The sequence below is a fragment of the Epargyreus clarus genome, unplaced genomic scaffold (genome assembly GCF_041222505.1).
Source record: "Epargyreus clarus isolate Ecla_fem2 unplaced genomic scaffold, WU_Ecla_fem_2.2 ptg000003l, whole genome shotgun sequence".
Lineage (NCBI taxonomy): Eukaryota > Metazoa > Arthropoda > Insecta > Lepidoptera > Hesperiidae > Epargyreus > Epargyreus clarus.
In genome coordinates, this window is record NW_027332211.1 from 9,292,977 (window position 1) to 9,310,586 (window position 17,610).

Below are 17,610 nucleotides of genomic sequence, written 5' to 3' on the forward strand. Positions count from 1 at the left end.
TGCAACGTCGAAAGCCCTATCAGGTCCAAATTGATTTAAAATACCTATCAGTTAAGATTTTCAATATTCATAGCCCTATAGATTCTCTACTTCTGATAAACACAAATAAACATAGATCCAAAACAGATATCTAGTTTCATTATTTAAATATTAGGTATATATTGCAACCGCGTAAATATTTTGCCTCATTAAGAGTAAAACTATAAGTCTTAATAACGGTTAACACTGTGTAACGCGGATTGTTCCGATAAATATATTTATATTGGATACAAATAAAATTATTTCAAGTTTCCGCTATAAACTATGTGTAAAACATTTTAACACGAGTGAAACTTGAGAATACTAGTAGGTACTAGCAGTGGTTAGATACTATAACAATTATAGTTACTTCTATTAGGGATGCTGAAACATGTTGAAAAATATCGATTTTAAATTATGTAATGCGAAGTCTGAAGAATCTAACTCCGAAAATATCCGAAAAGGCCAGAGAAACAATTTCTCAAAAATCAGTCCCCGATATTTATATATTTTATTGTAAATAAAATATATAGAAATCTAAGATTTACGATTTTTGACTGATTGGTTCTGGGAATAAATCGACGAAAAAATATATCATTATTTTTTTTCTTTCTGCCTACAAATGAAGTTACGAGTATGTAATAGGTAGTTAATTCTAAAAAGTAGCAAGTTTTATGTATTTATTTTTATTGCAACAAAAAAAAAACGAATATCGATGTTAAGTATGTAAGATGATGATTTGATAGATCGATTCATTGCTTAGTCGATCGATCGATGTATTAGCCCAAAAAATAGATACTTCGATTTAACTATCTCAGTTCGCCGTCCCTAACTTATATTTTGTTGTTGATTTCGATAAGCTACAGATGTTGATTTACTATCCCAGTCTGCATAATGCAACAATAAGTCATTGAAACGATTCTGTAGAACGTTGCGCTAATATCGTAAACGTGTAAATTTGTTATCGTTCCGCTTCAGCGCCCAAATGGAATTAAATTAAAATATTTCAAATGTCAATCCAACTGGCGCGATTGATAGTGGTCCTTCTTTATATACATACTTACTTAAATAATTCATACGTACCATAGTACGTACGAATTACTTGCTATTAAGTGTAAGATGTGTGTTGGCACCTCTGTTAGAGTTTGTGAAATTTTTGAACGACTGACCGATTGAAATCATAAATTATATATTTGTTTTGTCCAGACATTTCATACCTCGATTCTAATATGTGGGTCTACTAAGTCGAGTCATTAATAATTTCTAATAGAAAAAAGACTAAAGGTATCAATTTTCTAAGAACAAATGTTACTTGTTCAAGATAAGATCACGTGGATACAAAACCGACTTATCGACTATATCAGTAGCACGTAACTCTTCTTTCCCACCTAGACATGTATATATATATGGATGATAATTATAAACTTACCTTAACAGTTTGGTTCTTAAGCGGTTTGTCTGGATCATGTATATACTCGAGTGTGATGCCGTAGAACTGGCCCTTGTTGATATACGTGATGCGGTCATCCTCACGTCGCTGCGAGCTGCTGCTGGCCGTTTCTAGGTGGTACTTGAACCCGTACGGTGAAAACCTGAACAAAAGATAACGGAACTAAGAACATCGAAAACATAATATTAGATAAGAACGACCGAGACATGACGCCTCCTTATGTTTCAAAGATCAAGATAACTTTCAAAAACTTGCACATTACTCAGTAGCACAGTAGGTACTCGTAAGTCTTCGCGCTGCAACATTTGTTGAAACATAAAGTGCACAATGAGAGCTGGTTTCTGTACCATTTAGAAAAAGTGCGATTTCTTCTTTGAGATACTTATCTACAGATACATGTTCTCGACAATAAAGTTTCCATGAAGTAAAGCAATAAAAGTAAGCAAAAAGTGGAAATCTTAATTGCGCTGCCAGTAAAGCTTGTCAGCGGCGTCGTTACATAAAGGCGTGGAGATCCAGTTCATAGTGCGTAATGAAAAACTGTGTTTTCTCGCGATTTCCTGCACTCGGGATCAGCGGAAGGAAAACCCCGCTAATTTAGCTGCGATCGCGTGCCGCGACTCGTTAGCGGCCACGCGTGAGCCGCGCGACGGCCGCGACACGCGCCTCTCGCTTGTCGCCGATCGCGGCCCACGCTGCACGGGAAACTAGGAAACGCCGATGTCATTATCGACTGCCTCTATTGTATTCTACCTTTACTTATGTAACACGATAAAAACCTATAAATCCTTGCTGATTGTTTAATCTACTGATAAATCACCGGACGGAATGTACGTGTAGCCAGTTTGCGTCGGTTCAATTCTTGACTCGCGGTTACACCATTACTTAAAGCTTATTGAAAACAATTTGGTAAACAACCCCGCTGATGTTTGCGATTTAAACTGAGCTCGAGCAGATAAAGGCTGTGTAATGCAAACGCAGGCCGACATTGACGGATCGGTCGCAGCGGTGCTCGCCTATCTGATTCTCTTTAAGTTATTCCAACCGCAATTTCCATTTGTGTCATGACTCTCCATTGTCATTTAAACTATTCTTATCCTTTCCTAACGAACAATCGACAGACAATTCGGATAAAGTATTCTTATGTCATCAATTAATTGCGAGTATCGATATGATACGTAGAAGCTGCGGACGGCGGGCAACACGAGCGAATGCGAATGCGCGCTTACTCTCTACGGCAATCAGATACATTATCGCTTGGAGCCGGAGAATCGAACGCATACTATAATAAATAACGCATTGTTTTCGAATGAGCTTCATTACAAATTTCAGCAGCGCAGCGGCCGAAAAAAGACACTTCCTGCGTGAAGGCGAAGCCCTTTCATGAATAAATCAATCGGTGAGGCGCGGAAATTGATGAACGGACAAAAAGTCTCGGAACGTATGAACAACAAAGTGCTCGCAATAAAAACGCATGCCGCGATAAGAGTCGCCGGGCGGCGTCCCGCAGAGCCTGTGCGCTCCACCGCCAAATTAGATGCGCATAAATCAGGTCCACTTAAACTTCACCACGCACCGATCACAAAGACCTGTGCTACGATTACCCTATTACACTCGCTATACAAAGTTTAAAATATGTAGAACTAGAATCTATAAGACAAACAAATGTACAGTGCATTTGTGGTTTCAATAATATAATCACATGAAAATTTCCCACCCTAACGCACAAGTACATACAATCAACAGTATAAGTATTTACGCTTGAAATTGAAAATATCTACAAATTCAACAGATGTGCGCAGTAACTATTTTAATGTTAGAAATTTTAGACTCCTAAGAAATTTAAAAACTTGCGCATTCTGTTAAGTCTAGTTTATCGTGTCAGTAAATTTATGTACAACATATTAGTGGAAGGAAAACTGGGCGTGCATCATGGTAAGCGCTGTGGTAGTTAAATGAGAGCGTTTAGGCAGCGTAATGGCAGAGTGATTGCCGGCTGCCGGCTGCCGGCACCAACACGCAGTGTCTCTACCATCGCTCACTGATATACTCAAATTATTCGCTGCCACAGCTCCGTTAAATAACACTTTTGCTAACGACAACATTTTATGCAAAAACACATAAAAAATACACTACGTTTAAGTTACTTTCTAACATGGACATTAGACATTTATTTTAATCTGAAAGTAGGAAAATCAAAATGAATGTATTCCACTTAACAGCGAAAGGGAATGAAAATGCAATGTCAATGGATACTAACGGAAATAGCTATGGTAGAGGAATGCTGCTTTAGGTACCTATTAATTTTGCTTAAAGCGGACAGATGTTAGAATCGCGTGTAGACCGCAATCCAGAGACATTATTGCCTTATTGTACGCTCTACGCTATTTGCAACGTACATTTTAAATATTTAAATCTGCAAACTGTTAGTGGAAAATTGTACTAAAATATTATACCAAACATGATATCGCAAGAATGGATAGGCAACCGAGAACTTCAAATATATCAGGTACATAAATTATGTGAAGAACTCAGCTGAAAATTGGTGAATAGTGAAGGCATTCGACCAGAACTAGTCTTATCTATGTACAACAGCTCAGTGATGTTCTCAGAATGCAAGAGAGATGGCCCTGAGACGGAGTTTTTCTTGTCAGGATGTAATAAATTTGTATTTTTAAAATCCCATCACTGCCTATTAGACACCTCTTTGTGGTGATAATGTAAAATGCATACAAATTTCGATTAAGTTACAGCTTTTAAAAAGCTCATTCCGGTGTTGAACATTGGACGAGTAAATAAAGTAGATATTGCGGGCATTGACAGACGGCTGGGCAATCGTAGACTTCTCGGACGGTAAGTAATAGTCCAAACATTTGTGAGGGCGTTGAAATACTCGTGTTGAGGCGAGGACTTGTAATCAGCCAAGGAACGAGCGCGTATCGGAACGAAGGTAATTTAAGACGATAGAAGCGACCGAGTTATTTGGGCCAAATGCAAGCAAGTAATTATCGAGATAATAATGCTAATGCACTTATCATGTTGACGACTGTTTCCGCCCCGCCTCGCACCGCTAATTTAACGATTTATTCCCAAAGTTACTGTTACGATTCCTACGTTTTTTAATTAATTATGTAACGAGCAAGATTTTTACGTAATCATTTCTATTTTGTCATCAACGGCTTTTAATTAATTATTTATTGATTATAAGAATTCGTACAACACTTCGTCGTCCAGTGATAAAAATAATCAATATTAAGAGACTTATTGTCCGATAAATTAAACAAATACTTACGTATCCCCGTGTCCAAATAAAGAGTAGCGTGAAAACAAAGTAGGTACCTTATTATTTAACAGTTACTTAACAACTTGCGTGCTAGATATTCATTATTATTCGATGACGGTAATGAGGTAAATCATGATTATTTTTTAAGGATTCCGTGAACTTTTAATTGCTGACGTTTTTGTCTAATAACACTTTATAACTCAATTGATATTGGATAATTTGATTAATTCACTAATTTAGAAATGATTATAAAATAAGTAATAAGTAATAGATTTGAAACATGAGATTTGTAACTTATGTCTAACATTACTCAAGTACACACGTGGAAAGTATATTTAAACAACTATAACGAATAAAAATAATCCGTCTAACAACGTCCATTAAGATGAACGGTTACAAGACAATTAGCTTTGGAGAAGAAATTAGGAAATTACCAATTTACACACTTTTACTGTTGTATTCAATGATCACGAAGTTCAAGTTAACACCTTTTGTTGTCGGAGTAATAGCGTAAGTGTTTAACAATAGCATGCGTGTCTTGTGAGGTTTCTATCAATGTGAGGGCCACAATTTTCTCACGTTCTTCATACAACCCGGTAACACGCACTTTATCGATGTTCAAGTTCAATATACCAAAACATTAAATCAATTTGCGCTAAATTGAGGATGTAAAAAAATTGCAAAATTTAATTTGTAACAAATTACCCAAAGAGCACGTTTAAGTCTTTTCTACGACAGATTGGAATTGGACAGTCAAAATTTATGTGGGCGTCTTTGGTACAAGGTGTTTTTCTAGAAAGAATGTCTTTATCTAACAGTGAGGTGCAAAGTGATCCGTCAATATAGTTTCCGTTTGTGTGACTTGGTGGATATCTTTACGCTCGTGCCTCTCCTTATGAAAATTGAAGTCAAATCGTTTAATAATTTAACGGTAGACATTCATGTTTGTTTTATTTACTTCCGTGTGTTCAATGCAGTATTAAAAGTACCAAATTTGGTTTGTAGGTACGTTAAATTTATATTTTTTTTAGATTTGATTGGCCGTTTATTGAGAAAGGTTTTTAGTTATATAATACCACGCTACTATCCTTATACATCGGGACACTGGTTTCAAACGCGGGTGAAACCACTTGTCGCCACTAGTAATTAATATGTAAATATTGTGATGTACTTACAGTTTGGCGATTTGTATCTTGTCAGCATCATTCTGGCGGCCGAAGTCGTGCCAGGGGCGAGTGCGGGGCGCCTGCGCGGGGGAGTGGTGCGCCGAGGGGGTGCCGCGGCCGTCCTCGCCCACGCCCGGCTGCTGGCAGATCACCGTGTACTCGAACGACTGCGTGGACATTAAATACCGTTTAATTTACCAAACCATTAATTACCTTTAAAGGTGGTAGAATTATTCGCGCTTAAGTGCGGCGACACCCTCGCCTTATTTCTGCCGTATATAGCAGTGTAGCATGTTGTGTTTTAATTTTATGGGCGTTGTAAGGCCTCACATGAGGGTATCCAATTAAGTTATGTTTTAAAGAAATGTTTTATGTAAGAGAAATAACAACGAAGGATATGATCATAAGTAGCCACTGCAGGTCTGATTCGTAAAATTCAAACAGGACATAATCTTAAGCATGATCATAAAGGTATTGAAGTCCTCAGAACTAAATTGGTATGCTGTGTATCTTCTTACAAACACTAAACCAAAACAACAGGATGGCACCTTAAGTTAAGGGTTACGTAGAAATAAGTGTGAAATTTTAAACATTTTAACACGTAAGCTGATAAAGAAATTATTGTAGGAAATCGGTAGCCGAATAGAAGACGTTAAACCTTGTCAGAAACCTTATGGAACGTTTGAAACATCCTAAACATGTTACTCTTTGACCCTTAGTATTCTGACAGTAAAGTAAAGTAATAGAGTATGGATAGAGCCACCATAATGGCGTGTGTCTCCCACACATAGTAGTCAAGAAAATGTTATATAACCTGAGAGCTGACAGCTTCTTACTTCTATGACAACGACAAAATAAATCTCTTGTATTACTAACATTCTAGGTATATTCGTACTTCTAGGCACATTACTATATTATTTTTGGCACAATATTGTGTTTTAAGCTTTTAAAATACAGGAATTTTATAAAATTTCAATATGTAGCGTAATTCAGACTTTGTATGACCTTACTGTTATTGAAGAGTATAAATTGGGGTACATCAATTTGCAATTTCCTTCTTAACAATCTTAGTAATCGTTTGAACTAAATAGCCTCAATATAATACAAGTATTTATAAAACCTAACCCGTAAGACTGATGCTGTACCCTTACCATGAGTTTTTACGTTTCGACAAATATGTCTGTTTTGGTATTTGTTTACGTATTGGCCCATACTATTTCAAATCAGCGCCCCTAGCGGATTATATCAGAACTTATAGCGGATTATATACGTAAACAAATACCAAAACAGACGTTTGTCGAAACGTAAAAACTCATTATAAGGGTACTGGTCGGAAAGCAAAAAGATTCCAAGTTCTCTTCTTAGTTGAATTTGGTGTCGTCTTGGGTTTCGGCGGTTTTGTATTTACTATAACCTTAAAATTACGGAAATAAGTTATTCTCTTCGATTCGCTTTAATTTTTTTTACTATAATTATATTTTAGTTATTTTAAGGCCTACGGATAAACTTGGATAGGTACATATTGATTCAATTGTTTATGTTTAAGGATACTTAATGATTTAATTAATTAAATTGCTAAATACAAACAAAATTCTGATAACAGATTTACATATATCATTCATAAAATTTAATAAAAACACTTATTACATTTTCTGTTACACCATTCTTATTTTGATGAATATGTCAAAGGTCAAACTATAATCTCCCAATTAGTCTATTAACGACTATTTTCGAAATTAAAACTGCTATATTGATTAATAGATGAACAAAGAACTAGCATTGTATGTGTGTCTAATATTAATAGTTATACAAAAACATGCAAAAAATCGATTTTACTTTTAGCCGGACAAAAAACAATGATCATTTTCACATTTACGAATAATAAAACAATATTGTCCAATTTACACTTGATACTGACTAATTACATTAGAGCAACAAAAAATATCTACAAAAAATCCTATCAATATACAAATAATATGTAAATGATTATCACTTAGTATAAAATTAACTTTGACTTGAGGTTGTAGGAGGCCATTGCCAGTCCACGTGTGATATATTTTTGCATACAAATTTAAGTCACACTTTGTATTTATTCTAAAAAATGTTATTGAAGGTCGTATATTCAAATATTAAGTATGTTATGTATGGTATAAGGTAATGTTAAGTTTTATGTAGGACAGTAATGGATCAATTTGATAATGCTAAATATTGTGTACTACTTTGAAATTATCACGTTTACTTCATGATATCAGGTGAATATCTGCTAGGTATTTAGAGCTAATATTATATAGAAGAAGCAAAGGAAATTGTAGTTCATCAGATGGTAAATGACTAGTGGTGCCCGTGGAAAAAATGAAAGAACATAAAATGTAAAAAAATCCAACGCAAATCATATATATTTTAAGAAACAAAAATACTAATATTTTCTTTTCATGTTCATTTCTCAAAAATAGGTTTGCTTAATATGTTTTGTAATGTATTGTTCTGTAATGTATTACTAACAATTTAACTAATTTTGGCGCATTGATATAAAGCTTGCATGAATACAGCGACATTTTCTTTTACATACAGATGCAAATCTGTCTTAACAGATCACGCACTTTATCGCACATATAAACCCATATTTTAAAATATGAACACAAACATGTTTTATGATAACTAAACTAATTGAAAATTTCCGAACTACCCGTTCAGCCGTAGGTGTGTGTAATTCGTTTAACATTTTCATGTCTTGACTGAATGGATGGTAACTATATTATTATTGAATGTTAATCAAGTTATTATAAAAAAATACGAATTTATTTTGTAATTATATTTTGTACCTAACACTTATACATTATAACTGTGTATTTTTTATTTAATGTAAGAATTTAATTATTTGGCCATATTAGTTTAATTTCTATCATTATGTAACATTACAGGTACTTCCTAATGACTAATATCAGGAGATTTTTTATATATTAATCATTCATAAATTTGCTTTAAAAAACCTATTAACTTATGATAATGGTTCCTAATTTGAATATTGTTATGACTAAGTCATCACAGCAACGATGCGGTAAGTAAATGTCTATATTAATAAGAATAATTTATAAAAAGGTTGCTATGGAAGCTCATATTCATAGATAGTTATGGTAGCATAGTGCATAATTATCATATATCAACGATTATTTTATCATAAACTTTAAGATTGTTAAAGTAATTAAGATACCAATACTCAACTTCTATAGTTATTATTAACAGGACTCGATTATATTATTTTTTCACCATTGTTTATGCTGTTTTTGCAAGTAACATGTGTCAAACCTATTTTATATTTCTACACTAATATTATAAAGAGGAAAACTTTGTTTGTTTGTTTGTTTGGTTGTAATGAATAGGTTTAAAAATTACTGGACCGATTTTAAAACTTCTTTCACCATTCGAAAGCTGCATTATCCACGAGTAACATAGGCTATATTTTATATGAAATATATTTGATAAATAGATTTTGAGGCGGTACAATGTTTGCCGGGTCAGCTAGTGTCTAATAAAAGCAGTGTTAAGCGCTGTGTTCTGGTTTGATGACTGTGGTAAGGGAGACATCCTTTTCGATCTATTTCAACTCAGTTCTCAGGATTAGCGGCACATCTACGGCCGACCTCTGATAAGAATCCAATGCTATCTGTGGTTGAATACAGATGTCCATGGGTGGCAGCAGCCACATACCATCAGGCGGACTGCATAACTCTTTTCGTTTGACATTATTACGTATGGATGTCAACATAAACTAATACCAAGTACAGGGACCATTTATCATTGAGTACTAAGCGCTAAATTTTAAAACACACAAATATTGTATGTATAAATAATTATACTAAGACAATTCTTGTCTTTCTTTGTCTTTGTTTATTTGGATATTCTTGTCTGGTAGCTATTACAAAGCTTTAGTATCATAAGAAAATAAGAAATATTGTTATGTTCGAATTTCGAGCACTAGGCAAACGACTTGTTTTAATAATTACGACTATAAACAAGCGCGTAACAAAACGTTAGTTTAAGATTCAAAGTGCCCACTTGCCATCGTTTTATTACTGAATACAATAGTAGCTAATGTCCGATCTAGATTATTCCAGTACCTACAGCATAGTTCGTGAGCGACACACCTAGGAACTATGAGTCCTTCAAAAGCACTTAGTTGTAAAAGCTTAACTTGATTATACGCATAGTCATGTCAATTTGTTTTTGTAATATATAAAGTCATAAATTGAAAGTCAATGCAAGCTGTTTGTTCGACATCTATGCAAACATCGTTCGTGCTACTGGCATGCTATAAAATTAGTATGGCATCTGACTCTACATTTTAGCACTCATAACAATACAATACTCTTAGTTAGTTGCTGTACCTAATTGTTTTTCTATTGGATACATGATCACAAAATTTGGATACCTATTAAATATTGATTTTAGCAAGCAGAAATACATTTTATCTATATGAATTTTAAGAACCACTGCAACCCTTGGCACATGTTATCAAACCTAAAGTAACATTCCTTCCTAAAATTGCTTACAAATGCATTGCTACTCCACAAAACTATCTATGATCACTTCGTGTGAGTTAAATTTTCTTATTTAACTCTACAAATTAAAGTAACGCTGCGGCCTGCGCTATATACGTGGATTAAATAATTATTAATGACTTATTCTTTCTTAGTGCATGTACTCTATAAAATTTAGAACACTTTCTTATCTTTTATAATTAACTTTCTCGTTGTTTATACATGTTAATTAATTAACACTAGATGCTATCATAACGTAGATACCCATGGCTGTGCGTCCACCAAAATTCCAGCTACATATTATTACTGAAACAATATATTCGTGTTATATAAAATATATTATGGGCTTATTTATATAACAACTTTTCGTACATACACTTCAAAACAATAATTTAAAGCTGCTGTGTTTACATTTGAAGGGGGAGTATTGCCATATAATTAATTGTAAAGAACAGCAAAGATCCATAATATACCTCAGATAGAGCTTCTGTAGTATTTAGGTTCGGTGACAGTCTGTGGGTGACAGTGGCCACCTGATGGACTTTATGCTTTATACACAGTAGGTATTCATTTCATGGCTACAAAAATCTAAAGGGCATACGTTGCCAATCCAGTTTTTGCAGTAACAAAATACGGAAATCACGTATCTTATTTTGATTCTTATTGGAATTTTTGGTTCATTCTTCAAGGTCGTGTATCTTATCATCTTTGAATGTTACAATGATTAAAGTTCTCTTACAGTTAGAGATTAGCCAAACCAACGCTTGATATACTTAAGTTAGGTCCGATTATGTGATCTAGACTTTTATGGCTTTACGACTCTAGTCTCTACATACACCGACGTGGAGTCGATTTGCGCTGGTAAAAAACTGTTATTTATCAATCAAGCTCGAATGTCACGATACGAAGCGAATAACGTCGTTTACAGTCTTATGTTGCGCTATGTGTATCTTCAAATTGCTGATGTGAAGTTTTCAGAGGTAAATTTTTCAGTTACTTTTTTAAATGGTGCTAAAATTGAATAAAGGTATTAGATTCGATTAAATTGTTATTTTTTGAATTATTCTTTGTTTATTTGCTAATTAACAACCGTGACCAAATAATCATACCTAAACCTAAGAAGATGTAGAGTGACCAATGACCGTGGTTACGCAAATTGGAATATAAACCTTAATACCAATCCCGTAGAACTCATTATGAGCGGCCAACGAATAAACGATGACATGATGACAAGCTTATCATTTTTCATTATGATGTATATTAGTTATTTTAAAATTAAAATGTATAATGAAGAATGTTTGTTTTCCTAATTATTACAAACGAGTTCACATTTTTTAATTTGCATAATGGTAGTTCTAACAAGACTGCCCTTATAAGAGTCAACGTATGGTAAGATACATACCTAAATAAGAATATTTCTTTTAAGGCATATGTGTATGCAAAATGTAGAATGTAATTGAATTTTTAAATTTACTGATAAATTAGTCTCCAGTGATTTTTCTAGATCTTACGTCGCAACTATAAATCCTAAATTGTTTATATCTTCAGATCAATTTTTGCATCATTTAAATATGTATAAAAATAAATTATTAAGATGAATGACTATAAAAGATTTTAAAAACGTCACCAAAATTAGACCACATACTATTCAACGCCCATTTTGTATTTTGCGAACTTGTCACTTAAGTACCCAGGTATTAAAAATATAGATGATTTGTAAAAAATGTAGAAAAGTGGTTATATACCTTAAATACCTATCCTACTACCTACTTCATACCTTAATATACTGTACGCGAACTAAATGTAACGCTGACATTATTAAAATTATTAAAAATCCTGTATTTTACGTCGCTTCCGCGTTGTTTAGCATACCTACACTATTTTATATTTTAATGTTATTATGTTTTTACAGAGTTAATTGTTCCTCATGTTTCGGCTTGTCCTTGAACTTGCTTTGTTTGCGTGAGATTCGTAAATAATTACATTATTATCTCATGCTGTTTGCATTTAATTTCATTTAGATAACAATAGATAAGTATCATCAACTTTACGTTATAATAAATACAATTCAGCCACCTGCTATTTAAAAAACATAACTTAAATGTTCAAGCCAATTATTATGCTTAAATCTTCACCGTATTAGGTAAGTAGGTACCTTCATTAGAATATGACACATTAATATAATATAACACTAAATAGACAAAGAGCGCGGGTGGGCTTATGTAATATTGCAGGGCATTAACTGATAATAATTAAGTATGAAAGTGCTATTGTAAGCATAATTTTCATTAAATATCTCAGCGGTAGTATCGAGTCGGATATTAAATATTCAAGCCGTGCCCAACAATACGTGTATAATAAATGTAAATACAATATGAGGATAACTGTAGTGATTATGTCCGCACTGAAGCATGTCAATTGTGAGTTAGGTGATAAGGTTTGTTTGTGTCAGTGTGTGAGTGGCCCGCCCGCCCGCGCCTTCGTCCGTTGTGGCACCGACCTGCTGAACGGCGGTGTGATCACGGGGAGTGACAGCATCTGCTCCGATGCCGCTGTCCGGTGACGGCAGGTCCACCGTGAGGCCAGCGGCCGCAATAACACTCTTGCTGTGATAGCGAGGAGCAGCATATCGGTCGCCGAAGGCGGACGCCGAAGCCGACTCTGTGTCGCCATAGGGAGGAGCCGCCCTTTGCTGGTAACCTTCGCCGACAAAATACTCTCTATAGTAAGGCTCGCCGGCGAAGGTCGTGGATTGGCGCGGGTACTGTTCGCCGTAAGGGGTAGGACTCGGCGTGCCGGGCGGCGCGAACATCTGCGCAGCATACATTGCGGCGTCCGGCAGGAGAGAGCCGGCAGAGGAGGCCCGCGACGGCACCGGGGACGGCGATGCCGCTTCGCCGGGCTCGCCGACCGCCACCTGCGGACACACGCGCCTGTTACACGCGTTCTCCCACGACAATTGTCCGCTCCTTAACGTCGACGCGTACATGCCGCGTCGAAGCACAGTTCACAGCCACGTACACTAGGATCGTTCGATCTCAACACGCTCACAGAAGTATTATAAAAATCCCGGAATAGTTCGAAGGTCCTCGAGGTTCACCTATGTCGCCATGCACTGGGCGGGCAGCGATGGCCGGCCTGACGGGGGCGCGGGCGGGCGCGGCTAGTGCGACTCGAGCGAGGTGCTGGGCACATCGTACGCTAACCGCGATAAATAATACATGAGTAACCGGTAAGGGAAGTGTGTGAGTGCGTGCGCGCGCGACGACGGCGTACGGACGTGTGACGCACCTTGTGTCGCGGCGGCTTGAGCGCGTGCGGCTCTGGCTCGTCGACCACCTTGCGGCTGAGATCCTCGGGCTCGCGCTTCACGAGTCCCGCGTGGAGCAGGCCCGACAGCTCGCCCAGCTCCGCCCCGTGCGCGCCATTGGCCGCCTTCAGTGATCCGCCGGCCCTGCGGAGGGGAGACAGGCGTGATTGGCGACAATGCGCGCGCGCCGCTATTTCTACGATCGACCTCGTAGTGCGCGCGCAAACTTGTCACACTATCATACTTCATCTTAATATTCTAAAATTTTCATGTTATGCCTTAAATTTATGAAATCCAATTTATAAAAATGTTTTTTGTTTTTATTACACGTCTATTTGAAACAATTTCAAAAGGAGGAAAAAACGTTTCATTAGTAAAATATAACTTAACAAAAAAATAGCATGCGTCAATTTTAATTATAAATATTAAATCAGTGTAAGTAGTAGTTGTTAATATGACGCAATTATCAATAATATATATGTTTTAATACCTATAATATGACCTACATTTCTTTGTAAATTCGAGCTTAATTTAATTTCATACCTAAATATCATATAGTAGGTACAGGTATACTTACTCAACCCTGTTATAAACAATAGTGTTTATTGCTAATCTGTACTGGTATGAGGGGGTAGTAAGGAAAAATTAGAAACCTACTCAGAAAAACGAGTAGTTCCAATATAGACCTCTGGAGTAGGTATACACCTGTAGACCCCTCTCGTCAGACTTCAATCCTAATTGAGGTCATTTACGTATTGAACGTATTACCACCACAGTGACTACTTACCACAATGCAATCGATTGCTACAATATAGCTAATAAAAAAGATCAACAGATATCTGATAAGTTCTAACTTTCCTCAGAGGTAACAACAATTACGTATCAGTACCCTTACCAGGAGTTTTTACGTTTTGACAAATATGACTGTTTTGGTATTTGTTAACGTATTGGCCCATACAATCTCCTAGTTCTGACATAATCCGCTAGGGGCGCCGATTGGAAATAGTATGGGCAAATACGTAAACAAATACCAAAACAGTCATATTTGTCAAAACGTAAAACTCATGGTAAGGGTGCAGGTCAAACATATTTCATCTACTGAAAGTTAGATCTTAAGTTACAAAAATAGTACAAGAGTATGAAATCCGCCTGGTTCCCAAATATGTAGAGTTAAGAAATGTTTGGCATAAAAGTAAAGATTGCGTTCTCCTGAAGTAGATCCAGAAACTAGTAGAAAAATAAGTACACGTATTTAGACAAAGAGTCTTAACTAGTCAAATCTGAGGTAGACACACTTATTTCAAAGATATTTTTCAAATAAATGTTATGTAGAGCATCGCCCGACTACAAAATTCACTAAAGTTTTAAAGAAAGTACGAAGAAAAGAAGACAAGAGACCTACACGAGTCATTACGCCTTAGTCCTAAGGGCTACAAGTATTGTGGTGAACTCGATCCTAGTTAAAGCTATTCATAGGGATGACTTGGCACCAGCACGCTTGTTTGCCACTTAACTTTACAAAAAATTACCTATATTCAGAATCAAATATTATTATATCAAATAACTATGCAAAGGTAGGTAGGTAAACCTGATGTTTAAAAATGGATCATGAAATACAAAATCACAATTAGATTAATCCAACTGTGATTTTGTATCAACGTACCTAATTCTGTGTTACTATTATACGTAATAGAAATACGTACCCACTTACCTAATTGGAATACTTAATCTGCACATACATATATTATAGTGCGGAAACAATCATTAGGTAAACGGTCGATCAATGATACTCCATTACTAGCAAAATAGGTTACGCACATGAATCTTGCTTTGTTTCATTTAATTGTAACTAAACTTAGTTAATTAACAAAATTATTGTAAAAATGTAAGAATCTCATAAAGTTGCAAATTAAACGCTCTAAGAATTATTTTTATACATTTTTTTAATTTTAAGAAAAACTTACTACTTTTTATAAAAAAAAAAGTACTTTACCTAATATCAGTTACCTACTACTAATTAATATTAATAAGAATTTTTGAAAAAAAATACATTCTATGGTATATCTATCACCATTAGGTATCCTATAAACCAAAATGCTAAAGGTCTCAAATAATGAAGGTAACACAAAATATACAACGACACTACAAATTCAACTTTGGAAAATACTTGGTTCTGAATATATAACCGTTAACAAAATAAGGATAAAAATAGTGAATAACAGTTAGCAACAGGAACATCACACAATATTGCATGATTAAATTGGGATTTAGAAAGTCTACTAAGCTTTCAGTGGTACGAAAACACTTATGAAAATAACAAGACAAAAACACGAACGATAAAAATGTGTCTCTGTGCGAACAGATGTAATATCCCAGAACAGTTTTACGTTTTTACAAAAATGACTGTTTTGGTATTTCTTTACGTATTTTCCCAAATATCTACATATATCCAATCAGCGCCCCTAACGGATTCTATCAGAAGTTCAGAACTGATTGGGGACCTATTCCCATAATTGACCATTAATGAGTTAATGCTATGCTTTTTTTTGCAAAGTAATTTTTAAAGTGATTATGAAGTAATTCATTAGAGGATCATCTCTTAATGTCTCTTTGTCATTGTATGTATACGCAATGTCTAAGAAATATCGAAAGCCTTAATTATCTTGTTAGCCTTAATTAACTTGAAATAAAAATACACCTAAACTGACTTTTGTATCCGTTGAACTCAACTACATGATATCTGAGCTTTTAGCGGGAATAAGTTTCTATTAGAAGTTCTACGAATAGTATCTGTAGCTACCATAGAATAGTAAAGATACTTCGCCGCCTTGAAATTGAATGAAGCCACAAACGGCTTATTATAGTAAGTTATTTTTTTGAATTATTGACAAATAAAAACATTTTTAGAGAAAATTTACGAATAAATAACTAATACTGCGTAATTTACATACTAAATAAATAATTTATAGTAATAATTTCAAATATTTTAGGGACATTTTAGCACGGAGACGTGGCAAAACTTTTTTACGCAACTATTTCAATTCTCAAAACTGGGTACATTTTCTTGTTAGGAGTGAGTAATCTTTACTAATCTATGGTAGCTACAGCTTCTCCTCGTAAAGCTAGTCATGTTCAATGTTAAATGAAGATCGGACCGAATTAACTAACTCGTGCAATCCCGATATATAACTGTACCCTAAGTATGAGTTTTTACAAGAATGACTGTTTTTGTATTAGCTTACGTATTTCCCATATATTTCCAATCAGTTCTGATACAGTCCGCTGGGGGCGCTGATTGGAAATGTATGGGCAAATACGTATACAAATACAAGAACAGTCATTTTTGTAAAAACGTAAAATCTCATACTAAGGGTACTGGACTCCTAAAATGTTATTGAGCCAAGGAGAGTCACCTACACTGCAAAAGTTCGTTTATATAGTTAGAAAGGAGTCCAAACACTACAGCGTGTACACTATATTTATTTAAAATAGAAACTATATATTATACCTACCAGCTACGCCCGATTTGATTGTAATTTATAGCTGTTAATTAAATGTCTGGTCTGGTTTTTTATTTTTCGACGTGATAAGAAGCTTAAAATCAAGGTTGATTATATTATTTTTCATTCATTTCCATGTCTAAGGAAATAATAATAAAGATTTAAAGTATTAAATATTTGTTTCTACTTTGCGCTGTCAAAGAAATTGATTAGTGGATATTTCTTATGCAACCCGCTGACAAAAATCATTAATTTATCTAAGTTGCAATTAAGTACCTATAAGCATGGAATCAGAAACAATAAAGTATCGTCAAATGTAGTTTATGTGCATAGGATCTTTAGTGG

The 17,610-nt window shown here is 35.1% G+C and overlaps 1 protein-coding gene across 4 annotated transcripts in view; it reads right to left on the reverse strand.

Moving 5' to 3' along the window:
* The window catches only part of grh (grainy head), a 106,629-nt gene that overhangs the window by 24,226 nt on the left and 64,793 nt on the right, over nt 1-17,610 (reverse strand). For 3 of the 4 annotated variants that reach the window (XM_073087486.1, XM_073087477.1, XM_073087502.1), the window contains 4 exons: nt 13,747-13,909; nt 12,956-13,372; nt 5,927-6,084; nt 1,448-1,610 (listed from right to left, as the gene is read on the reverse strand). In XM_073087486.1, coding sequence (XP_072943587.1) covers nt 1,448-1,610; nt 5,927-6,084; nt 12,956-13,372; nt 13,747-13,909 — 901 coding nt within the window. The remainder of the gene's footprint in view (nt 1-1,447; nt 1,611-5,926; nt 6,085-12,955; nt 13,373-13,746; nt 13,910-17,610) is intronic. The other variant, XM_073087494.1, reaches the window with a different exon arrangement.